This window comes from Salarias fasciatus, chromosome 18 (genome assembly GCF_902148845.1).
Source record: "Salarias fasciatus chromosome 18, fSalaFa1.1, whole genome shotgun sequence".
Lineage (NCBI taxonomy): Eukaryota > Metazoa > Chordata > Actinopteri > Blenniiformes > Blenniidae > Salarias > Salarias fasciatus.
The window spans coordinates 5,633,641-5,645,990 of NC_043762.1; the positions used below are offsets into that span (position 1 = coordinate 5,633,641).

Below are 12,350 nucleotides of genomic sequence, written 5' to 3' on the forward strand. Positions count from 1 at the left end.
TGCTCACAAGTTGATTGACAGCGCGAGAATGTGGAAGCTCACAATCTATTGGCAGAAGCTGACCAAAACCGGACAGGATCTCCGCTCACTGGACGCTGTCAGGGGTCAGTCTGTGTGAATGAACAACGCTGCTGACGGGGATGCCACACAGACTCATGTCAAAAATCCCGAACTATCCCTTTAAATAAGCTTGAAGCATACCAGTTTTTGCTGAGGGCTGCCAGGTTTAGCTGACCGTATTGTAGAAAATGAATCATCACCAGACTGAAGTTGGTTCTTTTCTTCAGCAGTGGAGATGTATGCCACTAACTGACAGAGTTGATCCAGACCACAGCTCTTTTTAACAGATTTATTATCCACTTCCTGAGCATGAAGACTTTGAAGAACAGACAAGAAAAAAACAGAAATTTTCTTTGACTTCTGAATGACTCTTTATGAACTTGACAGGATGGGATGGGATGTGGACGTGGAGGAGTGTGAAGTTCTGCAGATGGACGAAGGAGCTCTGGGCCTTTAAGAAGCCATCAGGTATTTTACAAACGCCTCGTAGTTTATGCAGCCGTTGGCGTCCTCCTGGTTCTGCATGAGATGCTCCACTTCGTCCTCCCTCATCTTCTCACCTGTGGCCCAGAAACCTCCGTCAGCTCGGAGCTGGTGCATGGTACCAGCTGTGGTTTGGACGGGTCGGGGTTAGGTAGGGTTGTGGTTAGATTCCGCTCACCCAGAGTTGCCAGCACATGTCTGAGCTCAGCACCCATCACCGTGCCGTTGCCCTCCTTGTCGAAGACCCTGAGGCCCTCCACGAAGTCCTCGAACGTCCCGCATTCCTTGGCCTTGCAGATGTGCTGGTGGATTGGTAGAAACTGGTCGAAGTCCAGCATCTTGGTTTGCATGTCTGTAGAAAGAACAGCAACAGAAAGCAGGGGGGTGGGGGGTTGACAAACCTCTACAGGTAACAGATGAGACGTTGGAAGCACATCCAGATCCACAAAGTCCACTGACCTTCAGGTTTGGGTTTCCCAAGGACATACATGATTTCTGCATTGGTGGGATTCTGGCCCAGAGCCCTGATCAGATCTCCACACTGAGCGAACGTGATCTTCATCTCGCAGGTCGGCGTCCTGTCAAACAGCTGGAAAGCATCTCTGAAGTCTGGAACCAGAGATACGCTCATTAAGGTCCTGCAGTGCTTGTTTTGAGGAAAGGGCCTTGAAGCTGCTCGGATATCAAACATCCAGAGATCATGTAGCTGCTCAGACTCAAACCTGAGGCCGTGCAGAGACGGCAGACACCTCAATGTGATTACTGGATAATAATAGCATGTCTGATGTGATGAAGCCACAGCTGCTGCGGGAGTTTTCTCACACTCTGCCAGAGACCTTGATCACACCAACCACCCATCCGTCCACAAATAACAGCCAGGCCACACAACAGGTGGGACGAGCGGGGCCTCACCCTCGATCTGCTCGGGGCTGAACTCCAGCTGAAAAACAAACAGGAGCAGACTCAGTCTGGATCCTGATCCAGGTTCGAGGAATGCCTAGAAAAAACAGAGACGTTCCCAAACCGCCCTGGCGCCAGATCGTCAGATTGGGTTTCAGTCGCCGCGGATTTATTTCTGGATTCAGTGAGACACAAATAATCTCTGCTGCTGCTGCAAAGTGAAGCTTCATCAGCAGGAAGTCCTGAAAACCAACCGCGAACCTCACGGAGCATTTACAGTTAACCTACCAGTCACCATCTGTCAGCTCTTTAATCTGACCCCGATTTAACCACCACACTGACAATAGACCCAACTTCACTCCTGTGACCTGCTTAGTGAAGACTACCTCTGGTTAGATAGCCTGTGGACATGTTACCAGTGGTTAGGTTATTTATGGGTAGGTTGTCTTTGTTAGAACTTAGTTATCTGTGAGTAGGTTACCAGTGGTTAGGTTATCTATGTTCAGGTGGTTACATTACCTGTATGGTAAGAGTAGGTTATCTGTGGGTATAGGTTACCAGTGGCTAGGTTATCTCAGCTTCTATGGTTAGATTTCCTGTATGGTAGGAGTTAGTTACCTGTGGTCAGGTTACCAGTGTATAGTGGGTTAGTTGTCTGTGGGTTGGTTAACTGTGATTGGGGTTGTCAGTGGGACGTCAGCTGGTGGAGTCAGTGACTGGCCTCAGGCTGCTCACAGGCTGATGGGTGGATGTGAGCAGCAGACTCCGTCAGGTTGTTTCAGATCGTCGCTGCAGCTTCGTTCTCAGTCTGTTGTTCAGTTTATTGATTGATTGATGTGACTGATTGATCCCACTGATTGATTGATCTCAGCGGTTGTTCTGGCTGTCTTGTGCAGATTTTGTCTCGTTCTGTGTTCCGTGGTGGTTTTGTTCAGATGGGGTTCCCTCTCTCTCTCTGTGAACCTCAGACTCTTTTTGATCAAGGATTGTAGAAATATTACCCAGAAGTCCTGTGGCTGGGATGGCTGTAATTAGCTGTATTTTTCCTGCCGGTGGTTTTTCCCCGCTGTGTGGGTGGCCTGCCGTTCAGACCGAAGGAGAATCATGTTCTGAGGTTAACTTGTGAAGACATTGTGAGTCTGTGGTGTGTTGTAGCAGGAGTCCAGTCAGCACAGCGTGTTTCCATCCTGACTGAAGACATCTGGGTTCGATTCCCTGACCTGACAGACACACCCCACTCAGTGGCAGTGGCCGAGCTGCAATACCGGAGGTCTGCCACCAGAGGTCTCTGCTGCTCCATCACACACACATACACACACACACACACACACATACACACACACAAAGAGACATTACAACTGTGCTTTTCAACTTATTTTGAGCCAGGGTTCATTTTTTTCATTGAAGGAATCATAAGGCACACCACCAAACGAAAACGTTACAAAGTGAAATTCAGTATAAACTTATTCTTATGAAAGTGTCTTGAAAATCAATCAAATAAATACAATGACAAAAACATTTATCATGTTCCATATTTCTACTCACTCAATCTGTGTGATTTTTCTTATAAAAGTTGCCTTTTTCTTCGTGATTTCAGGCAGGCAAGACAATTAAAACGTAAAAATAACTGTCAGTTTCACATTTAAAGCAGTTCTGTATTTTCTTCCCCTCTCTTCAGCGTTATCTTTTACAGTACATTCTTATGTCAAAGTAAAAGTCCCTGTGGTCTCAGGAAAAGGGACAGAAAGTCAGTTAGGTGGCACCTAGAGAAGCCTGGATCTAATTCTCCATTTGCATTTTGAGTCTAACTTCTTCCTGCTTGAGCTTTGGATCATAGTTTGTGTTGTGAGGACTGGTATTACTTATAAATAGCTATTGTCTTTGTGTTTAGTGCGAGATATGTTGCTCAGTTTAATTTGTTCCAGTAATTTCTGTGGCTTCTGTACTGTTAGCACGTCGATAGGTTTTCCCATAGCAGTTAGCATTAAGATTCCAGGATTTTTTTTTTTCCGTAATGTGTGATTTACTGTGTTTGAAGCATTAATTGTATATATAGATGGATGAAACCTGCATGGCATCACCCACAGCATTCTGAAATCCCATTCTTTTATTCATTTCATTCATTTATGTCAGCACGGCGTTGGTCAACTGGCTGATTTATGCAAAACTTTAGCTCATAGAATGAAGTCAAGACGACTTGGTCGTAGAAACTAGTGATAGAGACCAGAACATGTTCTGGACCCAGATCACTTTAAATGTTTATTTACACTCATTTGGCATTTTGGAATGGGTTCCAATGAGATTCGGGTTCTTTTGAAACCAACATCATCGCCCCCTGCTGGAATTACAGCTTTTCTGCACTCCAGCATTGGCTTCACGTTTCACCGGTGGAGGTTGGCGCCTGGTTTGAAGGCGTCATGTCTGTGCAGAGAGCAAGATTCAGCCTTTACGTGACTAATCTGCCATTCACCAGAGCACAGGCACTCCACAATATCCTTTGCTGATAAAAATCAATTCCTTTTCAAAAATGTTTGTAGATCAATAAGGTGAAATTGGAAAATTTCCCGCGGCACACCTAAAGATCTCTCACAGCACAGCGGTTGAAAAACACCGCATTACAACCTGCACTGTAGCTGTGTAGTGTTCGAACAATATTCCATCAGCACGATTGGATGTATGTGATTCATTGCTCATATACTATATTAAATGGGTTGTACATGTTGTCTGAGGTGTGTTTAGTCTTTATTGGTAGTAGTGTCTACATCACTCTGTCTTCTAGTTGTTATTTCTGCATCCGTCTGTCTTCTGGCTGGACTCTGTCAGACTATTTTTCTCGTGTTGGTGTTTTGTCGTTCGCTGCCTCAACACCAGGAATTCCTCCAATGTGAGAGAAATATGATGTAAATGCAGTCGGTCAGTCTGCCGTGTGTCTGCTGGCTCATGCAGGTCCTTTACCGTTACGGATGCGGGGTCAAAGTCCGGGATCTTGGGGGGCTCGGGCTCTGGGGGTTTGGGGGCCGCAGGTGCAGCAGGTTTGGGCTCTTCTTTCTTCTTCGGGGCCATCACAGAGAGATGGAGACACAAAGAGATGAAGCGGTGAAGAGGACGGACGGACGGACGGACACTGCAGTCTGGGGTCAGCGGGCGAAGCCCCTTTATCTACCATCCAGGTGACACCGCCACCCTCCACCCCTGCCCACCCACACCACTGTCAACGCTATAAAAGGATATGCTTTGTGCTTCTATTTAAGACGGTGTGTATGTGTGTGCGTGTGCGTGTGTGCGTGTGCGTGTGTGGGGACTGCATTACCCTCTCCTCTTGTTAATCAGGCTATTTTCATCGCCACGCGGAGGCCTTGTGGACTGTTGACCTTGCTCTGATCAGAGAGGACGGGATGAAGGAAATGATGATTGCTCAGTGAAGTAGAAGGTTTTGAACCGTCGCTCACGACGCCGGGATGATGAAGAGAAATTATCTTTGATTAACGTAAAGTCGCCGCGATGTGCACAGTTTGTCTGGTCGGATCGGAGCCGACCCTGAAAAGCCCCGCCGGCGTGTCTCTGCCGGCTCGCAGTCTTCAGCTGAAACGTGCAGGGAATTCTGGGTAAAGCTACATGATTGAAGTGATGTAGCAATTTACTCCTGTATGGAATGACAGCGGGAGCAGCGCCCTCTAGAGGCTGCCCGATGTTGTGTATGTGAATATCTTGAGTGGAGGAGGGTGTAGCCTGAAGGGTTCGACGCCCGGGTCTCCTGCTCATTTATTCTGCACTTTATTCAAAAGGTTTAGTTACTCAAACGAAAGAGAAATGTATTTGCCAATATTTTTCTTTCATTGTAATACAATATATTGCAAAATATACAAGTAATTTCTGATTTCAGTGGATTGTAATATTCTGGAAAATATAAAACACTAAACGTCACTTGAGGAAAAAAATTCCTAATATATTTAATATTTTGTGTTGTGCTGCAGTAAAATGTTTCTGTTCCATAAGGTTAGGAGGCTGATCGCTGAGCAACATGACACTTTATCAAAATATAGAAAAGAGAAGACAATCAACCATCAACCAGAGCAACACGTCAGGTCGTATAGAACTCAAGCTTTTATTTTGGTAGGAAGCTGAAATTTAAACACGGCGCTGCAGCAGGAAACACTTTAGATCAGGAAACTTCTCCGGCAGGTTGAGTCGTGACACCGCGGTTCTCTGGAGAACACGGAGAACCTGACAGACTCAAACAGATCAGTGTGTCAGGTCTAAGGGTGTCTCTACAGGTCCAGGATGTCTCTACAGGTCCAGGGTGTCTCTACAGGTCCAGGATGTCTCTACAGGTCCAGGATTTCTCTACGGGTCCAGGATGTCTCTACAGGTCCAGGATGTCTCTACAGGTCCAGGATGTCTCTACAGGTCCAGGGTGTCTCTACAGGTCCAAGGTGTCTCTACAGGTCCAGGATGTCTCTACAGGTCCAGGATGTCTCTACAGGTCCAGGATGTCTCTACAGGTCCAGGATGTCTCTACAGGTCCAGGATGTCTCTACAGGTCCAGGATTTCTCTACAGGTCCAGGATTTCTCTACAGGTCCAGGGTGTCTCTACGGGTCCAGGATGTCTCTACGGGTCCAGGATGTCTCTACGGGTCCAGGATGTCTCTACAGGTCCAGGATTTCTCTACAGGTCCAGGATTTCTCTACAGGTCCAGGGTGTCTCTACGGGTCCAGGATGTCTCTACGGGTCCAGGGTGTCTCTACAGGTCCAGGGTGTCTCTACGGGTCCAGGGTGTCTCTACAGGTCCAGGATGTCTCTACGGGTCCAGGGTGTCTCTACAGGTCCAGGATGTCTCCGTTGGATACTAGCCTGACTGAGTGTTCAGTGAGTTTTTAGGATGACGGAGAAGAGAAAAGACCTCAGAAAGATCCATGAGGAGATCAATGTGCAGATGTGATGAAGACACGCACACACACACACACACTCTCTCTCTCTCACACACACACACACACACACAGATCAGCTCTGCTTCGATCCTCCTCGCTCGCTGCAGCGACAATACGGAGCTCAAAATCAAAACACAAGTGTGGAGGAGACATAATGAGCCTGCTGCTCATTATTTTCTAAGTGCGCTGACCTACATTCACTGAGAGACGACACGCACACACACACACACACACACACACACACACACACACACACACACACACACACACACACACACACACACACACACACACACACACACACACTCTGACCCTCCCAAAGGCCGCAGCAGATATTCTCAACATGATCAGGTGCAGGCAGCCAAACTCCTGAACCATGCAGACGCTGTGCAGAGCGGCTGCGGTGTGTTATTTTGGAGCGGCGTGCCATGTGCAGACGACCCAGCAGCACAATGCCAATTGTTCTCCGTCAGATGACCTTCAGTCAGCCGCGACCTTTACTGGGAGGTCAAACCCCTTATATAACCACACGGAAATGTGCTAATATCTCTCAGTGTGTGAACTGTGAATGTCAGGAGGTCAGAGGAAACACACACACACACACACACACACACACACACACACACACACACACACACACACTGAGCTCACATTGAGTTCGGGGCTCTTTTTCTCAGCTTCCTTCTTTACTCGTGTCTCCATGTTTGTGTTCATGTTGGATTCAAAGTGAAGTCCAGGTTTTTCCTCAAACCACCAGAATTGATGGGAACAGAACAGAAATGCTTTCTCAATGTGTAGGTGTCTGAAATTCTTGAACAGGCTGTGTGTAGCATTAGATCGCTGTGATTGAAGAAGTAACAACATTCACTTCATTCTTCCATCAATATCAAATGTCAAAATAAATTAAGTTCAGTGTGTCAGACATTTTATACAAGGAAAGATTTTTTGCCTGTCTGGAGGAACTTTATTCAGACGAACTGAGGACATCACAAGAGTGACCAAAGTCTGACGCTTCACACCGGGCTCTTCATGCGGCGTGTGTTGCCAGATCTGTCGCTCTTTCAGCCTAAACACAATGTAAAACCCGTCCAACTCAGTAGACAGCGGCCCAAATCTCCATCTCTGTAGGGAATGTAAGTTAAAACCATAAAACCCTTATTTGCATTAAAAAAAAAAAGAACTTGCCACAAACACAGAACCATTTCATCAACCCGCCCAACGTGTTCAAAAGAAACCTGATTGGGCAGAAACCCACCCAATTTGGCAACACGGAGTCACTCTGGGTCTCCTTAGCGTTATTTTTTGATGCGATTTTGATGTTGTTTGACTTTCGTACAATGACTAAATACAAAATCCTTCATGCTTCTAATGCATATTATGATTAGTCTGTGTTGTTTCTTACGTATTCTGCTTGAAGAGTTTAAAAAAAGAACATTAAGGCAAAAACACAACACAGATTTTAGTTTGAAATCAGTTTTATTTTGGAACATGTAAATACTTTCCTTCTGGCACCCGCCTTGCTTGTGTTTAGCTTGATCTGGCAGTGCACGGCGCGTGGAAAAATAGGATCCTTCTGGAATCTTCCAGACCGCCAGATGGACTCCACAGAAGCGCCGGATGTGGACCGCAACTGCACAGTGGCTGGTGTGAGCCACAACATTGATTTTCTGACCACGTTTACATGGGCCCAAAAATCCTCCGTGTAATCGGATTGTAGGGAGTGCGCAGTAAACGGGAAGCAGGAAAGTCAAAAACAAGCAACTCGACGGTGATTGAGAAACACTTTCTTAATAAAAACCCTGAGAGAACAAACACTGGAGAGGAGAGATGGCCGCACATTGCTCAACAGCGAATTGTTCAAAGAGCTCTGTGGCAGACGAGCAGCGGCCCGCCCGGCTGGTGTTCTGGATTAACTGGTTCCCGTGTTAATGAGCGACAGATTTCTGGAAACACATGCTGGCGACAGCAGATGTTAAAATAAGACTCACAAAAGACTCTAAACTTATAAATTTAATGGAACTGTAGATAACCGACGTTCGCTGGAACAGCTCCAAGTTTCGGTTGGGTTTTTCAACAGCTGTTGGTCACAAGTTAACCGGGGAACCAGTTAACTGGAACCATCGGCAGGCGGAGCAGAGCCTCGTAGCCGACCTCTTTCCTTTCATTTCTTTTCCTTTCCTCTGCTGTCCATCTGATCAGCTGTATTGACAAGCTGTGTATTGATTCTCAGGAGCAACAGCTGCACTGTGCGTCACTCGACTGTCTGGAGGAAAAATATTCCTGATGAGCTGCCCGCCGTCAGATCGATGTGGTTTCTGTCATGATAAGTAAAGGTTACAGCTGCTGTATGGCTGTAGCCTTTACTTAACATGACGGTAGTTTCTGACAATCATCCATTATCAATCGATGATTGAATGATTAAAAGAAGAAGTCAGTCCTGAGGCGATGTTATAAACACGCCACATAAAAACGCCTTGAAAAATTGCTGTCGCAACAAAACATCATCAGTAGGATAAAACTAACCTGTCCCACAACGATCTGATCCCAGCTCACGTTCCCTATTAGTGGGTGAACAATCCAACGCTTGGTGAGTTCTGCTTCACAGTGACAGGAAGAGCCGACATCGAAGACACTGAAGGAACAAAAAGTGACGTTGCTATGAACGCCTGGAGTATAAATAAAAAAAGGGGGGGGTTTAAAAGAAAAGTTTTAATTCAGAATTAGTTGATTACTAATTGAGTAATTCCAAATGTCATGTATTAGCTTTGTTAAAGCGATACTTCAACATTTTGGCAAATTGGCCCATTTAGCGCAATTCCTTAGTCATTTCGAACAGCATACTTACTTTTTTGTGAGGGCGAGCTGTGGTTTATTCAGAGGTGAGTCGAGGAAGGTTTTTGGGACGGACACAATGGAAGTGAATGGTATTTTTGGTTCCCCTCGTCAAACTCATCAAATACAAAATCCAACAACCCCAAAACACTTTGGACACGTTATAATCCACACATTCACTACGCTGTGAAATATTAATGCAAAATTACCAGACTGAGTTGTTTATGCGAAGATTGCTAAGACGGAACTACTTACTAAACATGGCGTCTGGGCGTAGTGATTTCAAAAGAAAAAGTAGTTCCCAGTATTTGCTTCAGTGTCGTAACGCTACAATATTATTTGTTGGTGTTCCACAGCGTAGTGAATGTGCGGATTATAACGTGTCCACCAAAGTGTTTTGGGGTTGTTGGATTGTGTATTTGATGAGTTTGACGAGGGGAACAAAAATACCGTTCACTTCCATTATGTCCGCTGCGAAGCCCTCCTCGACTCACCTCTGAATAAACAACAGCTCGCCTCGCCCTCACAAAAAATGTAGGTATGCTGTTCGAAATGACTAAGGAATTGCGCTAAATGGGCCAATTTGCCAAAATGTTGAAGTATCGCTTTAACATGGGAAAGACAAATGATTAAATCCAGTTTCATGTTTGGGGTTGAAGCAGACTGGACAAGGGGCGGATGTTACTTACTTACATCTACCGGAAGTAAACAGATCCCAGTGCCGGAGCTTTTTCTCTTTCTCGATTAGTTTTGATACTACAGCTTTAAAAATGTCTGCATAGATATGCCTCAATCCATCCACTCTTTTCATGATATATTTCTACTGAGACTCTCGTTCAGTAAATCATCTCCGTCATCGCAAGGGAATGAGCAGAATAAAGTCTTGTGTAATTTACATATTAGAAATATTTATTCTCTTGAATGAGAATGAACCGGCACATTAATTCCAAATAAAGACTCCAGGTGCTTTCATGGTCATTTTAAAGTGCAATTAACTATTAACTTTTTTTCAGAGTTATAAACCCCCCCCCCCATGACAAAGCTTGGGTCCAGCCCAGGGCGCAAAACAAACTAGGACCGCCACTTGGCTCAAGTCCAAGTGAAGTCTCGAGTCTTTGCTGGTCAAGTCCAAATCAAGTTGCAAGTCTTTTAGAAAATTTCAAATCGAGTCGAAAGTCATCAAATTCATGACTCGAGTCTGACTCTAGTCCAAGTCATGTGACTGGAGTCCACACCTCTGGAGTGAAGACCCGGACTGGAACAGAAAGCATTAGAGCTTCAGCAGAGTGAAGTCCCGGAGTGGATCAGAGTTGAGAGGAGCTTCAGCTGAGTATCAGACCACTCGCCATGCAGGTGAACTCAATAAGTTGGTATCCCTGAGCCAGCGCCAGCCACTTCCGCGGACACACCTCAGCACACCAACCTGCAGACAACAGAGGAGGCAGGGGCTGAGAGGCAAAACAGGACAAAACTGCCCCTATGCGGTGGCCAAAAGTGAAGGGTGTGACAAAAAGCGATTCATTTCTCTTTGTGGCCCAGTACCAAATGATCCAGTGGTCTGGTACGGGTCTGTCTCCTGTATTCTAATACTCAGGATCTTAAACAAAAGTTACGAATGTAACTGCGGTTGTATTTCATCCCTCCTGACCGGCAGAAGGCGGTACTGAAAGCACTGAATGTTCCCTTCGCCATGCGCAGTTCGAGTATGCATCCCAACAATTTTACCTGTGACCCCTGAGTGATCCCAGGAAGGCATTAAGTTCTGGTGTGACCACAGACTCAACTTCTACAGAATGTTCTCACGTGATCACAAGGATTCTGTGTGACAGAATGCTCTGGCGGTCATCTGGGATTCGTAGAACTGTAGTTCCATTCAGAACGTTTTTCCGATTTCATCCCTCCTGACAGCCAGAAGGTGGTGCTGAAAGCACCGAATGACACATCCTATGTTAATCCCACAGAACGACCTCACTGAGAAGCCTCTGCAGAGCCCAGGACCACGCCCAGTAGATGGGGAGTGGCAGCGTTCATGCTGTAAAACCCATAAAAAGGTGCTCGGCGTCGTCCAGGAGGCAGCGGCTGACCGGAATGTATCTCGACAGCACGCTTTGGAAAAGAGCAATGTTTGGCCATAGAGTGACGCCCATACCATCCAGGTGCCACCTCAGGCATGACGGGCTGATAGACAGCATGTACCTCACCCTCGTGTTTCATCAAGGTAAGGGCCAGTAAAAATGCAGTATTGCATGACACCCTGTGTTACTTAAATGTGTTTTAAAAAGATATTTCTAAAGGATCTGCTGAATAATCCTGACTGATTCATTTGATTGAAATGATGAAAAAGTGTAGTGCTGTCAGTTTTAATCGCATTGATCGCAATTTAATCGCATTGATCACAATTAATCGTGATTAATTCATGGAGAACTGTCAACAATTAACTTTTTTAAAGTTGAAATTAATTGCAATGAAGAATCTAATCCTCATAAATCAGTCCCAATGTCAGGAAAAAACACTATTATCCTCTAGTTCTTTTCTTTGACCCAATTGGCAGACCTCAATGGATTAATCGCGATTAAAATTGACAGCACTAAAAAAGTAATGTGAAGAGTAGATCTCATGCTAAAACACAAACTGCTCACAATCAATCAATTACAAAGGAAATTATGCTTAAAATAACATGAAGTTGTGAAGTGACTGGCTCACCCGACTGGAGGAAAGCAAGACTCTTTTTCATCTGGGTTGATCTGTTGGATAAGTGGCTGCTTCTGTAAACAAGGTAAATTATTGATTCATTTCAGTGACGTCCAGAGTGTTTTCTCTGACGAAGCTTCAGTCACATTCATGTGACCACTCGATCCACACCAGGATTCTGAGCCACCTCCCAATTAAGTCCTCTCCTTTTGACCCACATCCCCAGTGTCTACAGCAACCAATCACAACAGATCACTACAATCACTGCAATTCACAACTGATCACTACTGTTAGGTCGATAACTACCAATCATTACTGTTCACAACCTATCATTACCGATCACTAAAATAGAATAGAATAGACTTTATTGATCTCACCACGGAGAAATTTACAGTTACAGAGGCTCGTGGGACACAGGTGGGTGCAAAAAAGTCATGAAAGGTGCAAATAAAGT

At 45.4% G+C, this 12,350-nt stretch overlaps 1 protein-coding gene across 1 annotated transcript; it reads right to left on the minus strand.

The window, feature by feature from the left end:
* Positions 1–335: 335 nt before the first annotated feature.
* On the minus strand, positions 336–4,560 carry myl13 (myosin, light chain 13). The gene is made up of 5 exons (XM_030114645.1): positions 4,399–4,560; positions 1,456–1,483; positions 1,003–1,152; positions 722–895; positions 336–620 (listed from the first exon to the last, which is right to left on the minus strand). Exons 1-5 carry the CDS (start codon positions 4,504–4,506, stop codon positions 514–516), a joined length of 567 nt encoding a protein of 188 aa, XP_029970505.1. The 5' UTR covers positions 4,507–4,560; the 3' UTR covers positions 336–513.
* Between the last annotated feature and the right edge of the window lie 7,790 nt (positions 4,561–12,350).

Excerpts from the sequence above, each read along its gene's own strand:
- myl13 (XM_030114645.1), bottom strand. The coding sequence starts at position 4,506 with ATGGCCCCGAAGAAGAAAGAAGAGCCCAAACCTGCTGCACCTGCGGCC. Across the intron at positions 1,153-1,455 it reads CAGCCCCGAGCAGATCGAGG|ACTTCAGAGATGCTTTCCAG; the intron begins GTGAGGCCCCGC and ends CTCTGGTTCCAG. Across the intron at positions 621-721 it reads ACATGTGCTGGCAACTCTGG|GTGAGAAGATGAGGGAGGAC; the intron begins GTGAGCGGAATC and ends TCTGGGCCACAG.